The sequence below is a fragment of the Nothobranchius furzeri genome, chromosome 10 (assembly GCF_043380555.1).
Source record: "Nothobranchius furzeri strain GRZ-AD chromosome 10, NfurGRZ-RIMD1, whole genome shotgun sequence".
In the NCBI taxonomy this organism is placed as follows: Eukaryota; Metazoa; Chordata; class Actinopteri; order Cyprinodontiformes; family Nothobranchiidae; genus Nothobranchius; species Nothobranchius furzeri.
The window spans coordinates 31,113,265-31,135,937 of NC_091750.1; the positions used below are offsets into that span (position 1 = coordinate 31,113,265).

At 41.4% G+C, this 22,673-nt stretch overlaps 1 protein-coding gene across 7 annotated transcripts in view; it reads right to left on the minus strand.

Moving 5' to 3' along the window:
* LOC107390570 (neural cell adhesion molecule L1.1) overlaps positions 1-22,673 on the minus strand; it is a 350,852-nt gene that overhangs the window by 4,807 nt on the left and 323,372 nt on the right. The window contains exons 26-27 of one of the 7 annotated variants that reach the window (XM_070555508.1): positions 8,771-8,902; positions 8,631-8,694 (exon numbers count right to left, since the gene is read on the minus strand). The exons of the other annotated variants lie outside the window; for them this stretch is intronic. Coding sequence (XP_070411609.1) covers positions 8,631-8,694; positions 8,771-8,902 — 196 coding nt within the window. The remainder of the gene's footprint in view (positions 1-8,630; positions 8,695-8,770; positions 8,903-22,673) is intronic. 7 annotated transcript variants of the gene reach the window in all.

Consider the following 22,673-nt stretch of genomic DNA (forward strand, 5'->3'; position numbering starts at 1 on the left):
CTTGCACGCGCGCACACACACACACACAAGCACGCACACACACACACAGACTCCATACGCAGTCACACACACACACACACACACACACACACACACACACACACACAGATTCCATACGCAGTCACACACACACACACATAGACTCCATACGCAGTCACACAGATAAGTAGCCTAACGCCGGGGACACACCGGCCGTGGAAGCGCCGCGAAAATGGGACCGCCTTCATTCGGCGCCCTTGTTAAGCAATTCTATAGACCACATGGGCCGCCGAAGCACCGCGAATCGCCTCGCGCCGGCGCTCCAGCCCACGCCGTGCAGTGATCATTTCGGCGTCGGCTCTATTTTTTTTGCGAGCCGCGGGTGAATCGCGTCAATTCTGGCAGGAAGTCAAACCTAGACATAAGAGGCAGGCCGGTAAAGTTAACAAAATAAAGCATTTCAAAATAAAATTCCCCACTAGTCAAATGTGTTCGTAATCAGACACTACAGAAAAACCACACGAACACGCACACACACACACACACACATCGAACTTGTGTGCATGTGTGACCACGTGAAGGGGTGTGTGGTTTTGGGTGTCTTTTCACCGGAGCAAACAGGACAGAGAGGCAGAAAGTCTGAGGCAAACAGTTAATATGGATGACTTTAAATTAATTATGGAAGTTGAGAAACACAAGGAGCTGTACGACCCCTTAAAAACACGGTTATTTATGTACCCATTTCGGAAGAAACTGCTAGGATACAGCTGCAGAATTGGAGCGGGTTCCAAAAGAGATTCAACTGGCAGAAACAACTCATACCATAGGTTCACACACACACACACACACACACACACACACACACACACACACACACACACACACACACACACACAAACGTAGAGGAAAAGAGCTGAGAAAAGGCAGAGAGGAAATGGAGGACACCAATTGTTTAAAAGAAAAACTATAGCCGAGCCGAGGTGCGCCTCGACTGGGGCGCGTCTGATCTGAACTGAGGAGCGGCGAGGAGCGGCCGAATTTCGTGAGCGATTCGCTTCTCTGCGCTTCGCGGCCGGTGTGTCCACGGCGTAAGGCGTTTCATTGCACAATCAAAACACTGTTGGGCTTGTTTTGTTATTGTTATTATTATTTTTGTTTTTTTGCATTTATTTTTACTTTATCATTATCAGCATTAATATTTTTATATTAATGTTGTGGGGGACTTTTTTTATTTTTTTTATTGTTTTTTTTACTACTATTATTATTATATTTAATGTTGCAAATGATAATAATGATTATAACAATACCCTTGTTATTATTATTTACTATAAGATTAATGTATGCGTTTAATTACTTATCTCATACACATGAAGGCGTCATATTATAGCTACTCACACACACATCTATGGGTGCACTAAGGTTTGTCTCATGGAACATACATGGGGCTGGCTATAGAGAGAAGAGATTAAAAATTTTTGATCAGCTAAAGAGAGTGCAAGCAGACGTAATATTGTTACAAGAGACTCATAGATCTGCCACATCTGCAGATGAACTTAAAACACCTGAGTTTCCCAGCATGTTCTCTGCCTGCTATAACTCTAGGCAAAGAGGTGTAGCTATTTTAATACACAAAAACATCAATTTCACAGTATTGGACACAGTCTTTGATCCAGAAGGTAGATTTATAATGTTAAAAATATCTGTACAGAACCAACGCTTATGTATCGTCAGCATATACTGTCCAAATATTGATGACCCTCCATTCTTTCATAATTTTTTCTCTGTACTCTCCGAACACTTGGACTGTCCACTTACAAGTGCTGGCCAGTAAATTAGAATATCATCAAAAGGTTGAAAATATTTCAGTAATTCCATTCAAAACGTGAAACTTGTACATTATATTCATGCAATGCACACAGACCAATGTATTTCCGATGTTTATTACGTTTAATTTTGATATTTATAGGTGACAACCAATGAAAACATCAAATCTGGTATCTCAGAAAATTAGAATATTCTAAAGGCCAATGAAAAAATGTTTGTTTCTCTAATGTTGGCCAACTGAAAAGAATGAACATGAAAAGAATGTGCATGTATAGCACTCAATACTTAGTCGGGGCTCCTTTTGCCTCAATAACTGCAGTAATGCGGCGTGGCATGGACTCGATCAGTCTGTGGCACTGCTCAGGTGTTATGAGAGCCCAGGTTGCTCTGATAGTCGTCTTCAGCTCCTCTGCATTGTTGGGTCTAGCGTATTGCATCCTCCGCTTCACAATACCCCATAGATTTTCTATGGGGTTAAGGTCAGGCGAGTTTGCTGGCCAATCAAGGACAGGGATACCATGGTCCTTGAACCAGGTGCTGGTGGTTTTGGCACTGTGTGCAGGTGCCAAGTCCTGTTGAAAGGTGAAGTCTGCATCCCCATAAAGTTGGTCAGCAGCAGGAAGCATGAAGTGCTCTAAAACTTCCTGGTAGACGGCTGCATTGACCCTGGACCTCAGGAAACAGAGTGGGCCAACACCGGCAGATGACATGGCACCCCACACCATCACTGACGGTGGAAACTTTACACTGGACCTCATGCAACGTGGATTCTGTGCTTCTCCGCTCTTCCTCCAGACTCTGGGTCCTTGATTTCCAAAGGAAATGCAGAACTTGCTTTCATCAGAAAACATAACTTTGGACCACTCAGCATCTGTCCAGTCCTTTTTGTCCTTGGCCCAGGCGAGACGCTTCTTGCGCTGTTTCTTGTTCAAGAGTGGCTTGACACACGGAATGCGACACCTGAATCCCATGTCTTTCATGAGTCTCCTCGTGGTGGTTCTTGAAGCGCTGACTCCAGCTGCAGTCCACTCTTTGTGGATCTCCCCCACATTTTTGAATGGGTTTGTCGTCACAATTCTCTGCAGGGTGCGGTTATCCCTAGAGCTTGTACACTTTTTTCTACCACATTTTTTCCGTTCCTTCGCCTGTCTGTTAATGTGCTTGGACACAGAGCTCTGCGAACAGCCAGCTTCTTTAGCAATCACCTTTTGTGTCTTGCCCTCCTTGTGCAAGGTGTCAATGATTGTCTTTTGGACAGCTGTTAAGTCAGAAGTCTTCCCCATGATTGTGGTGCCTTCAAAACAAGACTGAGGGACCTTTTAAAGGCCTTTGCAGGTGTTTTGAGTAAATCAGCTGATTAGAGTGGCAGCAGGTGTCTTCTATATTCAGCCTTTTCAGAATATTCTAATTTTTTGAGATACCAAATTTGGAGTTTTCATTAGTTGTCACTTATGAATATCAAATTTAAATGTAATGAACATTGGAAATACATTGGTCTGTGTGCATTGCATGAATATAATGTACAAGTTTCACGTTTTGAATGGAATTACTGAAATATTTTCAACCTTTTGATGATATTCTAATTTACTGGCCAGCACTTGTATACTTGGAGGTGATTTTAATTTTTGGATGAATTCCTTAACAGACAGGCTCAGTACAGCTGGGACTCAGCGCAATTGGCTATCCACTAATATAGTTAAACAGTACATGAGTGATTATGGGCTTTGTGATGCATGGCGATCTCTTCATCCTAACCGTAGAGAGTATACTTTTTTTCGCACGTCCATCACTCTCATTCATGTTTGGATTATTTTCTAGTCAGCAGCTCATTGTTGGCTGACATTTCAGACACTGAGATACACCCCATAGCTGTCAGCGACCATGCTCCGGTTTCCATTAACTCTGGTAAATAAGAAGACAATCCCACCAAGCAAAAACTGGAGGTTTAATACATCACTGCTTAAAGACGAAGGTTTTATTGATTTTTTTTAAAAGGAGTTGGCTTTATATTTAGAACATAATGACCTGCCTGGAACATCAGCACCTATTCTTTGGGAGGCAGGAAAGGCAGTGATGAGAGGTAAAATAATCTCTTTCTCATCACATAGGAAAAAAACAGAAAACAAACGTGTTCAGGAGTTAGAGGAAATCATCAAGTCTTTAGAGCAGGGATTCCCAAAGTGTGGAGCTGCCGCTAGGGGGTGCGCGAGGTGAAAAGTGTAATGGCTGCGGAGCTCAGAGAAGTCTGTCAAAAGTCACCATTAGCGTAGTCAGAAACTCATTTGTGGGTGGGCCTAAGAAAATGTAAGTGGGCCCAATAAACGTAATTGAAAACAAGTATATTTTGCTTGTGTGTGTGTGTGTGTGTGTGTGTGTGTGTGTGTGTGTGTGTGTGTGTGTGTGTGTGTGTCCGTCCTCCGCACATGCCCCAGCTCAGGGGTCGGCAGATGTGCTAAATTTGGCAAGCGCATGATTCACAACACGGAGGAGATTCACGATTGCATTTAGTCAATCAGAAATAGAACACCGTAGACTGACGCGGCAAAAAACATGTTTAACATTGACTATAATGAACTCAGCTAAAACACTAAGTCCCAAATTTGATCTGCGTGTAGTGATGGACCACTATATTTAGCTTGTTTATTTTCTGTTACTTACCGGGCTGGCGTTTCCTCTGAGTAGCCCCTGGCTGCATCCCGGAGATCGGGGCGGGGATAAATGTGGGCGGGGTTAAACGTTTAGAGGTGGGTGGAGACAACTATTGACTCCTGCCCCTCTCTCAATGGAACCAGGAAACCGCGAGTAGCCCCTTCTAAGGATTTGAAAGCCCTAAAAACCCACAAAACCCATGTAAAGCATAACATTGGTAATCAAATGGCTTGTTTGCTGGATGTCATGATAATTTTAAAGAGCAGATAATTACAGGTGCCTTTTTTGATCCAATCTGTTCTGATATTTTTATTCTTTCTTCTACTTTTGTATGGTATGTGTATTTATAGCACATAGGTATTTGTGTCTTTTAGCTATACTTTTGTTACCTACATAAAAGGTTCAGGCATTTGATAGACTATTCTTTAAACCTGTCAAAACCATTTTAATAATTGATTTTATCAATGCTGCCTTTATTTTAATAGTCATTTCCCAAGTGAGTGTAAAACAGTACAGACAGACACGGGTAAATTTGTTGTACACTCCGTTATATCAGCTACATTAAGAGGACCAGAGACTTAAATTGTGCTGATACTTCTTAAAACATGCCAGGGTTTGAGGCAGGGTGGTGAGACATTGTGTGAGACACCCAAGAATGCAGACTAAATTTTTCAAAAAAGGTAAATTTAATAGAGCAAACAGCCAACACAGGAATAAAAAAATAAGTACAAGCAAACGAACCAAAAAGTACACAAAAGACAAGAGAACCTCCAAAAAAACAACGTGAGGAGGAAAAAGAATGCAAAAACTGTGACACCGCTGTACTATGGCATTTCAAAACCAGAAAACACCTTCATCTTCCTGTTTTCCTCAATTTCTCTGCAGAACTCCTCATAGTCTGACTGAAAACTAAACATGAACAGGAACGGTTCCCTGCAATCGTTCATCTCCTCTTCATCCAGGCCATCACAGAAGCATAACCTCTCCACTGCCCTCCGGCAAGCTTCCCTGTCCATGGTGATGACCTGGGGAAGGGAAATGTTTCCTTTGAAGGACCTTGTGGTACACCACCTTGCTGCCTCAAAGGTGTCCTCAAGCAGAGAATTCTCCTAATAAAAAATAAAGACAATATTAAAATTACTGCTGTCAAGAGATTAAAAACATATTTTACATTAATTATGTATGATCTGTAAGTAATCTAATCTTTTAATTTAATCTAATAACTGTACATAATATAAGCCTTATTTTCAATGCTAACAGCTAGCCAAACAGCTGATGCTGTGGTCTTTCCAAACTGCAGCACGGAGGTGCGTCTGATACAGGAGAGATGCTGTCAGCAGCCTTGATGCTCAGTGACACACCCATTACATCCAAATGGTAACAATAACTTTGGAAAAAGTTGCAAGAAGGGTGAAAAAAACGGAGTAAAGATAACAAGGTCGCTGAAATAAACACTGCTGCAGCTAATCTCTCACCGGTCTTGTCACTGTAACGTCAACCCTTCAACTTATGAGTTTACATCAACCCTTCAAGAACACCAGCAAGAAGCGTAAAAGAAAAGAAATTGGTTTATTTAAAAGTCCCATAAAGAAGCAGTAGATTAAAAATCATTAACATAATTAAAATATATAACATGTTAATCATGGCTGTAAAAAATTATTTGCAAGTAATGGAATTATTTGACACCTCTAATTAAAATAGAGGTTGGAGAAGAAACAATGACACAAGAAAAGCCGACAATATAAAACGTACTCTGTTCCCTGTGTCCAGTTCCAGCAAGTTCTCAGCCTCTGCTAGAAAGGAAAAAGATTGTGGTTCATAAAAAGCATATTAACAGTGCAAGTTGTAAAAAAGATCAGTTGCTTAGTATTCTGGTTTAATGAAAATAGAGAAATGACTGAAAAACTTGCTTTGAAAAAAAAGTGCTCTGTCTGGAACAGTCTTAATTTTCTAATCTTGGCAAAGTAAGAATTTCATTGTGCAGAAAGCGTGTTTTTCTAGCTGTGCATATGACAAAAGGTTGAATCTTGAATCTTCCCACATCCCATTTCGACAACCTTGGGGGTTGTGTACAATAATACTTGTTTGAACAATACCTGATGCTGCACAGACTCATTCAGTATGGCAGGACTTCTTAGGCGGGACCACTTCCAGGCCCTGAAATAAGTGAAGGAACTATGCTTCAGTCTGCAAGCAACAGTTAAACTACAAGAAATAATCAAATTGTCTCTCACCTGTTTTACTCTTTCCTCTCTCCGTCTTTTTCGTGCCTGCACTCTGTCTTCCTCAGACCTTGGTGATACAATGACAACATTCATTCACTATGAAAACATTCATGTTATTCTGTTGACACTTGACTGAGCAAAACGTTTATATAATTACACATATCAGATTAGCACTCTAACCATAATAATAAAGCCCATCAGGTGTAGAACTCAGATACGAACATAAAAAGCTTAAAAAACTAACATATTTCCCCATGTAAAATATATTTTCCACCAAAAAGTAATCATGACCACACAACATATCTCCCCAAAGCTATAAAAGTGTTCCTACAGGTTTCTTCAACTTAAATTTAAGTCTGTTTAAGATCTTTCTAAAGCCATATAGAAAATTAATACCTATTTCACGGCACTATCAGCAAAAAAGTAAATAAATAAAATAAAATTATTGAACTAGTTTTCATTTATCTATCTATACATCTTTACCAATATATTTTGACAAAACACTGGGTGGGCACTTGGTAGAAGATCGGTTATATTTTTAAACAAATGGTTAAAAATATAACCGATCTGGTTTGACATTAGAACCTTAACAATCATTTTTGTTGCCTATATTTTATTTTAATTTTAAGACGTTTTTTCTATTATTGTTAATTTTATTACCCTAATTTCTTGCAGTATTTCTATTGTATAAAAGCAACAGTGCAAACAGTAAAGACACAAAATTGAAATAAATGTCTAAAAATGGCCTTTATTAATACTAGTGCTTCTCTTCATGTCATCACTTGTTTGGAATATTTTGATGAACTTCAGAAGAAAAATGCAGTAGAGAAAACTTACATCCAACACAAATTTTAAGACCCAGATGCCAAAATTGAAGGGTTTCTCCAGTCTTTTAAAGGTATTACTTTCAAATTCATAAATTCAATGCTTTTAAGACTCCGCGGGAACCCTGTAAACATTTCTCCTCAAAAGTAAGTCGCCCCGCATGTGTAAAATAGGCTATATGTGTCATCTAAAACTCATAATGGGAAAAAAAACCTTTAATTTCCACGTTTATAAAACGTTCGCCCAACATTGGTCCTCGATATTGTTAAAATAGAGAAAGAAAATTCCTGGCTTACCTCCATTTTGGCAGCTACTTCCTTCTGTCCCGGCTACAGCATTGCACACACACATAGCAGCATAGCGGTTTCCTGGTTCCATTGAGAGAGGGGCAGGACGCAGGAGTCAAATTGTTGTCTCCGCCTACCTCTAAACATTTGACCCCGCCCACATTTAGCCCCGCCCTGATCTCCGGGATGCAGTCAGGGGTAGTTGTTTCCTCTGCTGCATTTGCCCCCACGTTTTCGTCTCAAATGTTCACTTAGGGACGTCGTGCTTCCGTGCCATGCTAGATGGTTTTTGCATATTTTGCAGGTCACCCGTCTTTTCATCTAGAGTGAAGTGCTCCCATACTCGTGAGGTTTTTGTCCGGGGTTTCTCTTCAGTATTGTCGCTTCTATTTTTCTTCCGTATTTCTTCTTGTTCCGCCATCTCTCACAGCAAGATGCGCGTCAGTAACGTGTTACGTCATGAAAACCGAGGGCACTTATTGGCTCGTTTCTTCTTCTACGGCTCCACTGGTAGATCAGTGGCTCATTACTGCCACACACTGGCGGCAAATTTAACAGATTGTAACCGATGTCAGATTGTGGTAAAAATAGACTTTATGCGGTAAAATGTTATTATTAAACAACTAATCGATGACTAAAAATGTTGTTAACTATTTTAATAATCGATTAAATCGATTAGTTGTTTCAGCTCTACATACAATACTGATCAGTTGCAATTTTGGATTTCCAATCATAATAATAAAATTAATATTCATAACTTTGAATTATTAATATTACAGATATGAATGTTCAGTTGAGAAATATACCATATATAGAATGATTTTTGCTTGAGCTGACCCACCTGTAGAGCTCCTCTTTCACTGGACACACTTCAGAACCCAACTCAGTCTTTTCTTTTTCTTTCACTGTGGGAAATAAAGCATTGTACATCAGTAATCTTCTAAATCACAAGTTTCTATGCTGGATAATCCATATTTGTACCTGAATATTTTCCACCCCGTCTGCTTTTAATGAGACAGAGAATGAGCAGTATCAATATCAGCAGCAGTATGGCACTAATGAGACCTATCAACCAGCCTTGGGTGGAAAACCCACCAGGCATCTCTGACGGCACTAGAAGAAAGAATAAACACAATCAGAAATGCAGGTTGTGGTCAGCCATATGTGTGTGAACTTCAGGCAGTAGCTGCATTTGCTACCTTCAGAATCTATTCAGAAATGTTCTAAGATCCAACTTGTTTATGCACTCACTACCTTTTGATCTTCCTCAAGGTGCAGGACACATTGTCATGCACAACACTCTTAGCCTAGTGAACTAGACCAAATTCTTGCTTTGCAAAGTTTGGTCTAGGAATGCTCCACTGGAACCTCTGCAGCCCCAACAGCATTCTGGCTGGCCAATCACAGCTCTCTAGAGGGGTTTCAAACACATAAAGAGCTGTGATTGGTCCATAATGGTGGGCCATCATAGCGCTCTATCTGCTTAGTGAACAAACCACAGAGCTTTATCCGCTTTGTGGGCCAATCAGGGCACTCTATATGCCTGGAGGGTGGGATGATGCAACAGAGTGAAACAAGAGTAGGGCTGTGTTCAAGATGAGCCAGTTCTGCGCAGACCAGCGGTGATCGGCAAGCAGTGCATGCCAGTTAGATTTGTGTCAGACGACGCAGACTTGCTCTGATGTCATGCCTACATAGGCAAAAATAACCTCGTGAGATCAAGGCGGCCGCAGATTTTGGAGCAAGACGCTGCAGTTGCTCTCCACCGGCTGCAAAACCTAGGGGATGACGGGAAACGCCTGGCTCTCACCTGATCTAAGATCTGATTGATTCATATTTTGATCCAAACATCCGGTGGTAGAACATGAAATGTTAGTTGGTCACATGTATTCTGTATATCATGTTACTTTGATGATGACAACTATATAGGCCATAAAGAGAAATGTGATTTGTGTTCTGTTGTCACGTTTCCTATGAGCACACTGAAGCTACAGCTGATAACCTTTACTTATTATTACAGTCAGGTCTCCATATACAATATATGATATCCACAAGCACGTGAGGATGTGTTTCAGCTGCTAACAGGCACCAGAATTAAAATAAATAATTAAACAAGTATGAACTCTTAACGTGATATATTCAGCCATCGTCACCCCTGAGCTACACATGTAGGGAAATCTGTCCAACTTAAATGCCGGCTTTCAGCCACTCCCCCTGCTGCTTCCGCCTGCTCTCGTCTGTTTTCCAGGCGAGGCGCTGCTCAACTCGAACACGGCCTATGCCACATTCATTGTCCAGTAGCATGCGGAGATCATTTGAAAGACAACGGTAGAACCCGCCCCACAACCAAGAGCCGTCAATGGAGCGTTGGCAGACTAAATAATACATTTATTTAGTCTGGCTTGCCAGGCTACAACACTCTAGCACCTGAGGTAGTTTAGACTCCATTTCATTATTAGTGATGGGTAGTAACTCGTCATTGTAACACCATTATCTTAACCAGTAACTATTATTCTAATTCAGCTCCTCTGAGTCCATGGTTTATGGTCTCAAGTCAGAGAAGGACGAGGTTCTGCCTCAAGTGGAGGAGTTTAAGTATCTTGGAGTCTTGTTCACGAGTGAGGGAAAGCTGCAGCACAAGATACACAGGCAGATTGGTGCTGTGTCTGCAGTAATGTGGGCGTTGTACTGATCTGTCATGGTGAAGAGAAAGCTGAGCCAGAAGGCTACGGTCTCCATTTACCAGTCGATCTACACTCCTGTTCTCATCTATGATCACAAGCTTTGGGTAGAAACCTAAAGATTGAGACTGCGGATACAAGCGGCCAAAATGATTTTCCACTGGGTGTCTGGGCTCTCCCGTAAGCCTAATGTATAGTACTCTGTCTGCGTTGGGACGGAGACACACAACACCATTACGCAATGGCGCATGAGCTCTCAGACTGACAGACATGCCCCATTTTTTAACAATCTGTCGAAAGTGATAGACACTTCAAGCTTGTGATTGGTCAGGATGCTGCTTCCTGTAAATTCATCAACAGCACCATTTTTGCCAGTTCAAAAAGTCAAAAGATATTTAGCGGCAGACACTGAACACATTAAGAGCTCAGATTCAGTCTCCCACTTCTCTGGGTGTTGTGCTGGATGGGGATCTTGTCTTGGACTGTCATGCTCTGTGTCCCTTTGCTCCCCAGCCCCCTCCTGTTCCCACTCCAGGCTCTCCTCTTGTGTCCTCCTAGTCACTCCCTGGTTTTCCTAGTTGTCTTTAGATTAGTTCTCCTCACCCATCTGGTTATTAGTGGTTTATATTTGCCCTCTGTCTTTTAGGTTTTATGTTTTATAGGTTAATGTTTATCTGCCCTCCTGCCAAGCTCTTTCCCTTCCCATTTAGTTAATTGATTCCACCAGTTTCTCCTCAGCTCACACTCCTCACACCTGCCACCTGTTTCCCTGATTACCTCCCTCTGTGTTTAAAAGCCTTGTCTTGTCACTCTGTGTTTGTTGGTTTATTGCATTCGTCAGCGTGTTTCTGTCCTCGTGTCTTCCTAGTCTGTGCTCATGAATGAGTTTCTGTTTGATTTGGTTCATTCAGTAAGATTAAGTTTGGTTCATTTTTTTAGTGCTTTTGGACTTTGGCACATCCTCCTTTAAAACAAAGGATTTATTTCTGAAGACTTCTCCTGCCTTGAGTCGTTCTGGGTTCTGCATTTTGGTTTCCACCTCCCCCATCCTGAACGTGACATGGACAGGCAGATCAGTGCAGTGACTAAATCTAGTTTTTATCAATTAAGAAGGAATGCCAAAGTAAATAACTTGCTGTCTAAAAATGATTCAGAAACATTAATTCAGGGTTTTATTGCATCAAGGCTTAATTATTGTAATTCTTTGTACCTTGGTGTTTCACAAGCCCACTTCTCGCGTCTTCAGTTGGTGCAGAATGCTACTGCACGGTTGCTCACTGGGACCAGAAAGATGGAGCATGTTACTCCTGTCCTGGCCTCGCTGCACTGGCTGTCTGTTTGTGTTAGAATCCAGTACAAGGTGCTTTTATGGGCTTTTAAGTCTTTGCAAGGCCTTGCTCCAGATTACCTCTTTGAGCTGCTGGTTTTTTACTCCCCTGCACGATCTCTGAGGTCGGCTGATAAGATGCTCCTGGAAGTCCCAAAAACAAGACGGAAGCTCAGAGGTGACAGGGCTTTCTCTGTAGTGGCCCCTAGGCTCTGGGATGAGCTGCTTTTGAGCATTAGGTCGGCCTCTTCTCTGTCTAGTTTTAAATCTCTTTTGAAAACCCATTTTTATGATTTGGCTTTTAACTCAGCATGAGAGTCTTTTTAGTGTTTTTAGTGTTAGTTCTTAAGCTTTAGTTTTTAGTTTTTATGTTTTTAATTTCTGTTAAGCACTTTGGTCGGTTTTATACTGTTGTAAGGTGCTATACAAATAAAGCTGCCTTGCCTTGCCTAAAGAAACCCTCGTGGAAAAATTCTGAAAATATGAACGTCTATTCACCCGTGACTAAAGGAGTACAAAGATAAACAACAGGTCTTGCTCGGGCCCGACCTCTGGCTCTGCTGACTCGAGCAGATTCGCAGCTGTCGGGCGGCTGCCCGAATTGCCCGACAGAAACGTCTGTAAATGTTAATGTGACGTAGCTAATGTAACAGTCTATGGTTAAGATAAATATTGTCACTATTTTTAATTAATTAATTAATTAATTAATTAATTAATTAATATTGAAATAAACTGTAGATAGGAGTACTATCTACAAATTCTATTGTGGCGAGCTCAGTCACGGAGGAGACAGAGGTTTCTTTGGGAGCACCCGTTTAATCTTACACACCTCAGCGCGGCCACAGCAACAACAACCCAAAAAGGCGCGCTCTCACCGGAAAAACAGTCGCCGAGAGAGCGCGTTACCCGTCACCATAGCAACATGACAACAAACACATAACTCAATTCAATTCAATTCAAGTTTATTTATATAGCGCCAAATCACGACAAGAGTCGTCTCAAGGCACTTCACATAATAAACATTCCAATTCACAGCTCATTAAGCCAATCAGAAATAATGTTTCCTATATAAGGAACCCAGCAAATTGCATCAAGTCACTGACTAGTGTCAGTGACTATACAGCAATCCTCATACTAAGCAAGCATGCAGCGACAGTGGAGAGGAAAACTCCCTTTTAACAGGAAGAAACCTCCAGAGAATCCTGGCTCAGTATAAGCAGCCATCCTCCACGACTCACTGGGGATAACAGAACTGTGATAACAGAACAAACCCCGAACAGCCCTGGCCCGCTACACTATCATAGGACATTTGTACATTTTATTTTTTATTTTGTCCCTCTGTCTGGGCCCCATCTAGCCAATCAGGCCCAAGGCACGTGCCTACTTTGCCTTTGCGTTAATCCGGCTCTGACGAATATATGCAGCAAGCGTTTTATTTGTGGACGGAAAAGATAAGAAATGAGAGTTTAGAGGTGCAGATCACATGAAGAGATGTTTATGATGTTTATTATGTTATTCAAGTTCATACTTGAAATGGTTCTCCATGCCTTTATCTCCCCCCGTCTAGATTACTGTAACACACTCTTCACATGTTTTAACAAAAAAGCCCTTGACCGCCTTCAGTTGGTCCAGAACTCTGTAGCGAGTCGCCTAACTGGAGCAAACAGAAGAGCACACATCACTCCTATTCTAATGTCTCTGCACTGGTTACCCGTTAACTTTAGAGTTCATTTTAGAATCTTGACTAACTTTCAGGGCTCTACATGGTCAAGCTTTTCCTTATACTACTGAACTGTTAACGCCTTATTCTCCAACCCGAGCCCTCAGGTCCACCCACCAGAACCTTCTAGAAGTTCCAAAGTCGAGATATAAAAGTCGAGGTGATCGCTCCTTCCAGACTGTTGTGCCCCGACTTTGGAATGATCCTCCACGTGGCTGGGGTGAGGTGGTGCTCACTCCTCACCCCTGCCACATGGACCCAAGGGATAAACATCAACTCTGCTCAACGGTCAACTTTCCTTGCGGGGTCACCCCTAAAGACAGTGGGAGGGTTAAACAAATAGATTCAAATCAGAACAGCTAAGTCATACAATTATAAAATACCATAAAACCAATGAAAGATGATTACAAATTTGAGTTAAAAATAAAAAAACAAAAGATTTATGTAAAAGTAGCTTTAAATAAGAGTTTTAAAAGTGTCCAGACTGTCAATGCTACGTTTAACATCAACTGAACCCTACACTGATGTTGCCTTCTTCAGAGCTTTGCCATTGTTGGTGCCACTTCCGTCTCCATTTATCTATAGGACATTGGTGCCCTCTACTGCTCGCACCCTCCTCATGGATCACCATGCCCCATGGTCCAGTGTGTACACTCCTTCATCCTTATTCATTGTCCTGGGTCCACCTCTCGTAATTTTGATTGCTTCTATAATCTATCTTTTGTAATTCTGTTGTTCTCTGTTTATAACCTGTGTGCTATTATGCTCTTCTCTTGTACAGTGGTCTGTAATGGCTGATGTTTTGTTGTACTTTCTGCCTCTTGTTTTGCTGCTCTTCTGTGTTTTCAAGGGATGTCCAGATCTGATCATGTGGTTACAGATTTGATCAGAATCTGATGTTACTTCTCGATCTGGACGACTAAACAGACTAAATTATGATGAATATTGATTAACATGTTCATTGACAAATTAAAAAAAACAATGAAAACTAACAGAAACAAAAATCCTATCAGAAAATGGAATAGACAGGAGGCCACAAAAAAAAAGAACCAATCAACCAATGGAACAGACAGGACTAGACAAAAAAATAACCAATCAGTGTCCAGAGCCATCAGCTGTTTGAACAAGTTACCACTAACCGGGCCGGTAAAAGTTATGTCTGAATGGAGAAAATTTCCACAGCTGGGAGTAAAAGCATTAGATGTGACCATCTGAAAAGAATTTGCTTAGTGAGTACACATCCAATTTCCCCTGTTTTTAAACGTGTCACGGTGTTGTTAGCAGTGAGAAGGGGAGAGAGGTGTAGCGTGATGGAGGTACCATTCCACCAAAGGTTATTTACCCTCTCTCCACAGATGCCTCTGACACAGAACTAATCTGCATGAGACTGCCTCAAGGTCATGCATTTGCTTCTAAACTGCTTCCTTTCCAGCTCAAGAGAAGAATGAAGATAAAGGACTTTCCTTTTAATAAATCAAAGAACTCTATTTTCAATAAAGCTAATCAAAGTTTTAGTCAATAAGATAATGTTGACTACTCTGTGAAATGACAATGTTATGATTAATATGCTTTAATACGTAATATGATTTTAATCTAGCTGCACTAGACATTCTGATGACATGTAATGTAAATGCATGACACATTTTTTACTCATCCAATCATAACTTTCCTTTCTGAAGTGTGGCATAGTCTCTGTGGTGTTTATAAATCTGCCAACTTTGATTCGACCATAAATCAAAACACCCAGATTAATAAAACCAGTCCCCACGCCATCTTAAGTTCAGTTCTCAAGATCTCACTGGAGTTCACCGCATGCTAAGCCAAGTATCGGACCGGCCATCCGGACTTCCTTTTTAAGCCGAGAACCAACAAGCTGGATAAAATCTGTTCCATTTTACCAACCAAGCAATGGTTAATTTCAGAATAAAAGCTGAACTCACTGACCCAAAGGGGGTCCATCTGACGCTGTGAACCACCTGTCGCTTTTTACCTGGAGACAATCCAAAGACTAGTTTGTCGTACTGCTGACGCTGTTTCACCGGCTCCTGTACCGAAAGGGGGGTCCGAGAACCTGACATTCTGGATCTGTATGGAGGTCTCATCAAGAGTATGTGTGGATTGACAAAATGGTGTCTCATGTGTTTATGAAACTCCGAAACCCTAACCCTAACCATAGAAACATTACTTGGTGTTTGTGTATGTGTGCGTGCGCGTGTGTGTGTATGTGTGTGTGTGTGTGTGTGTGTGTGTGTGTGTGTGTGTGTGTGCGCGCGTGTGTGTATGTGTGTGTGTGTGTGTGTGTGTGTCTGCTCTGTCTTCTCCATCCCCAGTGAGTCGTGGAGGATGGCTGCTTATACTGAGCCAGGATCCTCTGGAGCTTTCTTCCTGTTAAAAGGGAGTCTTCCTCTCCACTGTCGCTGCATGCTTGCTTAGTATGAGGATTGCAGTAAAGGCACTGACACTAGTCAGTGACTCGATGCAATTAGCTGGGTTCCTTATGTAGTGTTATGAATCTTATAATGGTCTGCCCTTAACAGCTGCCCCTTCACACAGTAACATCGCCAAGGTCGGACGCTTGGTTCAGTATGTTTACATTCCAGGAGAAGAGACAGAAGAAGAGAAGAACGCTTTCCTTTAATTAAAGTACTTTATTTGTGATAAGCTAATCAAAGCATTTGTTGATCATTAATAATCAGGTGAATGATCTGTGAAATAAAGATGTCATGAGTTATGTGTTTAATGAATAAACAGGGCTGCACCAGACAGACTGATCTACATTACCATGGAAACGCATGACACATTGTTTTCAACCAATCAGAACTTCCGTCTGTCATAGGACAGAATCTGGGTTGTTTAATGAAAGTCGTCCAATCCGGTTTACTAAGATTTGTAAACAATTAGGGGATATAAAATAAGGCAACGCCATTTTATACTCAGTTCCATGTTAACCTCAGTTCCGTTCATGTGGAGGTCCTAAGGATTTCCATCGTCATCATTAAGAAAGTTACAGGCTGGCCAGCTGTACTTTCTACTTTAAGCTGAGAACTGTCAAGCTGGAGATTTCTGTCGTTTGAACCAACAAGACGGCGTTCCTTCAAAATAAGAGTGAACTTGTTGACGCCTGCTGATGCTACCTGAGTCGACCCTTCAGATGGGCGTTGTGTGCTGTGACCGCTGTTTCAACCAGCTCCAGTACATCTGAAGGTCCGAGGACCTGGCAATTCCTGATCTAAAACGGGAGGCTCCACTGGGTACGTAAATACGGCAAAATGGCAACTCATGTCATCAGCTTCTGAAGCCTCGTGGTAGCCTAGTCATAACAACCAGATTCGCTACGTCAGCCTAGAGAATCTGAACAACACACACACACACACACACCAACACAAAACATCCAAATCCATATGCATTCATCATTGAGATAGTCCTGGTAGATTGTAAGAATTTATAATTTTAGAAATTAAAGATTCTTAAACGATCCCAACTCTCTCTTTTCTTGTCTCTCAGTCAATACAGTGTTTAAGTAAACTCCCTGATGATAAAAACAACCACTTCTGATTAATTACTTAGATCTAATTACAGTGTATAAATATACAACTTCAGATCATTGCACTTATATAGGAAACTTTTTTCTGATTGGCTGAATGAATTGACCTGAATTGGAATGTTTATTATGTGAAGTGCCTTGAGACAACTCTTGTCGTGATTTGGCGCTATATAAATAAAATTGAATTGAATGGAATTAATTCAACACGATTGACAACATTTTTTTTTAACAATTATGGAGCAGGGGTCCCCAGCTTGTTCAAATGGAACAGTGGTAGGTAGAGCTGAAACAACTAATTGATTTAATCAATTATAATCGATTATTAAAATAGTTAACAACTTTTTTAGTCATCGATTAGTTGTTTAATAATCACATTTTACCACATAGTCTATTTTTACCACAATCTGACATCGGTTAAAATCTGTTAAATTTGCCACCAGTGTGTGGCAGTAATGAGCCACTGATCTACCAGTGGAGCCGTAGAAGAAGAAACGAGCCAATAAGTGCCCTCGGTTTTCATGACGTATAACGTTACTGACGCTCATCTTGCTGTGAGAGATGGCGGAACAAGAAGAAATACGGAAGAAAAATAGAAGCGACAAAACTGAAGAGAAACCCCGGACAAAAACCTCACGAGTATGGGAGCACTTCACTCTAGATGTCATGAAAAGACGGGGGACCTGCAATATATGCAAAAACCATCTAGCATGGCACGGAAGCACGACGTCCCTAAGTGAACATTTTAGACGAAAACATGTGGGGGCTGATGCAGCAGAGGAAGCGCCAGCCCGGTAAGTAACAGAAAATAAGCTAAATATAGTGGTCCATCACTACACGCAGATCAAATTTGGGACTTAGTGTTTTAGCTGAGTTCGTTATAGTGAATGTTAAACATGTTTTTTTTTTTGCCGCGTCAGTCTACGGTGTTCTACTTCTGATTGACTAAATGGAATCGTGAATCTCCGTGTTGTGAATCATGCGCTTGCCAAATTTAGCACGTCTGTTTATAAGAATGTTCTCGTTAAGAGAAAAACGGCACAAACCCATAACTATGTTCCTCATTCAAAAAAGGACAACTCCGCGGAGAAAAATATACAGACGAGCTGTGTCCAGGTGAATATAACGTGGCATAGTTGTAAGCTTTCAATTTTTAAATACAGGAGAAATTCAGAAAAAGTCATTTTTTTTTACTATTAAAAGTCTGTTTCACTATCTAACGCTGTAAAACGCCTCACAACGCATTTTTATCAAAATAAATTATCACTGTATATTGTTAATTAATTCAAATAATATAATATTGATTTAGTGTTGTAGTGTGTGTGCTGCTTTATTTTATATGTGTACTTATTTCAGTCTATTTGTGTTTCTTATGCAGAAAAAAGCGATGGACAACTACATGGGGAACAAGACACTCACCCCCCAGCAATGCATACCACTTACAAACTCTATTCTAGATTCTACATTATTTTTATGGAATTTACCTCTTATATTTTGATGCCAAAAAATTATTCTGGACTGATATTTTGCACTGTTTAGCTCATTTTACACCGCTGACTGTGTTCATGTGCAATAAAATAGATTGCAGTCAACTGCACAATTCTCCTATGTTTTTCTTTTTCTTAACTGAAATGTATTCATCACTTGTATAGGTTAAATAGCTAAACAATAACAAACCGATTAATCAAAAAAATAATCAACTGATTAATCGATTATGAAAATAATCGTTAGTTGCAGCCCTAGTGGTAGGGATTTCTGGAAGGTATAGGATATTATATGCCTTTCTCAGCTGTCCGTGATGGACACTGAAGACACATGGTTTTTGGGATTTATGTTTACTATTCTATTTTTAATAAGCAAATCAAATGAAGTGTTAGTCAATAATAAAATGTGAACCAATTTGTGACAAGACAATATTAATTACTTGATGTTATAATCCTATAGAATATAATAAATAATATAACTTTAAATGCTTCCACTAGAGACTGATTACACGTAAGGTTAAGCCACATGACACATTGCTTTTACTGATCCAATCAGAATCTTCCAGATATGATGGAGGCGTGGTTTTGGTGGTGCTTGGTAAAGCTGTCCTCTTTTGATTCAACCGTAAATCAAAACATCCAAATTATAAAACTATGCCCACATCATCTTAAACTCCAGTTCAAGCGTTCTAGAGAAGTTGTCGGAGTGGCCAATCCGTAACTTTCCTCTTCAGCCGAAAGAACCAACAACAAGCTGGATAAAATCTGTTGATGTTCCACTTGCTGCAATGGTTCCTTTTAGAATAAAAGCTGAATCATCACGACCCCTTTTTGGGTCTTGCTAGATGCCAATAAACTGTCGTGACCTGGGAGTATCTCAAAGACAGGACTGGTCGGCAGCCGCGGCTGTGCTACAGGCTTCGGATCCAGAAAGGTCCGAGCTGGACCTCTACACCTCCTGATCTAGACGGGAACTTCCACCAAGGGTACGTATACCAGCAGAATGGCGTCTCAATGTGTGTTATGAATCTCCAAACCAAAAGCTTAGCGCGAAACATCATCTTCACTACCAACAGAACAAATCGTTTTTCCAGATTTGCTGGTTCTGAACAACATTCCATACTACACCATTCTCCGTCTCACTTCAATTTAGTTACACCATACATTTAGAGTTTAAAGTTAGTCTAGTTTTAATTTGTTTAGTAATAAATCTTTAAACTTTTAAAACTTGACTCTTTCTTTTGTCTCTGAGTTAATACGAAGTGGTTACATAATCCCTGCAATAAAAAGTTCCAATCTTCTGGTTTAAGTTATCCAGAGATCCATAAGACTGATTTTAAATTTCATATGGAATCTCACATTTTATGGTTCATTAAATAATATGTAAATTTAATCATTACATAACTGGCGAACTGGTGCGATGGCCCGAGATAGGCGGCTCCTGACCCTGCGGACCGAGTCCCCAAGAAAGGTCAACCGTGCGGAGAAGTGACGGAACAGGAAAAATTACAAACCCCACGACAGGCAGAGGTTTAGGCATGCAGTGAATATCACGACAGAATCAGCAAAGGAGCCAGGAGTAAGACACTGGTTGAAACCTGAGACCGGGATCTGCCGACAACTCACGCAGCACCCTGTTCACCACACCAACCCGAACCATGGTTGGACCATCGAATGTAACACGATCCACCATAGCTGGAGAAAGAGCAAATGAGATGTTATCGTAAAAAGAAGAAAACTCCACTTTAGACTTATGCTCACCAGGATCAAAGTAACATTGAGAGACCTCACCTAAATGGACCGTAGTACCACGTGGAACTGTTACCCATAGGGTTCGAAAGGGAAGCACAACTCATGTGGACACACCATGACGCTCATAGAAAACATCAGCTTCACTAGCAGGGGTACCAATGGTCACCAACAACAGCAGTAGTATGAACAACATGTGAATGTGGAGTCACAGTCATAGGACATTTTGAATCACCTGACAACTCATCAATGCCACACACACCAGTGGCACTGCCACGCAGAAAAGGTGTACCTAGACACAAGAAGTGTAGGCCACGTGTGAAAGAACACACGCACAGGTCTGGGACTAACCGGACGTGGTACGTGACGGCCAGAGGCGTATGTAACTTGACATATCGTCAACTCAGTTACTTACATTCACCACATCTCTTAATCTATAGATGTGATTTGGAGTCACAATAGGTAAGTTGATGATGGAGGCTAGCTCTCTAGCATCCGGACTGACACTTAATTGGATAGCATTGCCCAATGAGAAAGCCAAGTGAGTCTGAAGAGCCATTGGGTCCTTCGAGGTCGCACGAGCAATCGCAGACCGAACCATGACACGAGGTACGGAGGGATAATAATAATAATAATAATAATAATAATACATTTTATTTAAAAGCGCCTTTCAGGACACACAAGGTCACTTTACACAAAACACGTAATAAAATACAATAAAACAATAATAAAACCCAAAGAAGAAAAAAACAAAGAGAGAAACAGTTCAATAAAATCAGAGGTTGTTGGCAGATTTGTAGAGGTTGTAGATCGATGTTCCTGATGTCTGGGGGAAGTGAGTTCCAGAGTCGAGGAGCAGAGCGGCTGAAATCTCTGCTCCCCATGGTAGCGAGACGGGCAGAAGGAACCGCAAGATGGATGGAAGAAGAAGATCTGAGTGAACGGGATGGGGTGTGAATACTTATAAGGTCTGAGATATATGGAGGAGAGAGGTTGTGGATTGCTTTGAAAGTATGAAGGAGAATTTTGAAGATGGACCTGAATTTAACTGGGAGCCAGTGAAGCTGCTGGAGAACCGGGGTGATGTGGTGAAAGGAAGGGGTTCTGGTGATAATACGGGCTGCTGAATTCTGGACCAGTTGCAGTTTATGAAGGAGTTTGTTGGGGAGACCATAAAGAAGTGAATTGCAATAGTCGAGACGGGAGGTGACGAGGCTGTGGACGAGAATGGCGGCAGTGTGAGGGGTCAGTGAGGGACGGAGACGGTTTATGGAACGTAGATGGAAGTATGCTGACCGAATTAAGTTATTAATGTGAGCCTGAAAAGAAAGTGAGCTGTCGAGAATGACACCCAGACTCTTGACGTGAGGTGAGGGGGAGACTATGGTGTTGTCAATAGTTAAAGAAAAGCTGTCAGATGTTGAGAGGGTGGAGTTAGTGCCAACTAGAAGAAGTTCAGTTTTATTGCCATTGAGTTTGAGGAAATTAGAGGTGAACCATGATTTGATTTCAGAGAGGCAGAGTGTAAGGGAGGATGGTGGAAGAGTTGAGTTGGGCTTACTGGAAATGTAGAGCTGGGTGTCATCCGCAAAGCAGTGAAACTGGATATTGAATTTGCGGAAGATTTTGCCGATAGGGAGGAGATATACTATGAAGAGGAGGGGCCCCAGGACAGAGCCCTGGGGCACACCTGACTTGACTGGGGAGGGTTCTGAGGTAAAGGATTTTAACTGGATGAACTGAGTGCGCTGACCCTGAGTGGATGAACTGGATGGATGAACTGGATGAACTGACCCTCCTCATGGGGATCCTCCCCATGAGGAGGGTCTCGATCGAGGCGCTCACGTCCCGACCATAGTCGGACAGGCAAGTGGTTAGCATCTGTGTATGAGCATAATCAACATTCAAAAAGGAACACAACTCATTCACAGCGGAAGTTGTTTCACGCAAAATGTCAATACGAGTGTTGAGTACCACCATAGTCTGTTTTTCAGATGTGCCCAGCTGTCCCAGGGCCCGCCGCTGCTGCAGTAACTGGTTACGCAGAGCCGGATATTCTCTGTTAAGCTCATCAATGTGTCGACGAACTGTGTTAATCTCAATCGAGTTGACTGAAGAGAATCCGAAATTTGAAAGATTGCCAATTGTATTAGCAACTGAGAAAAATCTGTCCAGGAAACGCTTTGGCCTAATGGTGGTACCGGAAAGGTCACTGTTTGAAACTGTGAATTTAAGTGCCTGAATTAGCATGTGACAGATATCAGCTTCTGCATGCTGTGTCAGGGTATTAGTCCAGTGGGCCCCCATTTCCGAGAGGTTGCTGAAAGCATTTGTCATCTTATCAGTACACGCTAGTAGACGATAGTTAGTCATTAGTTGACC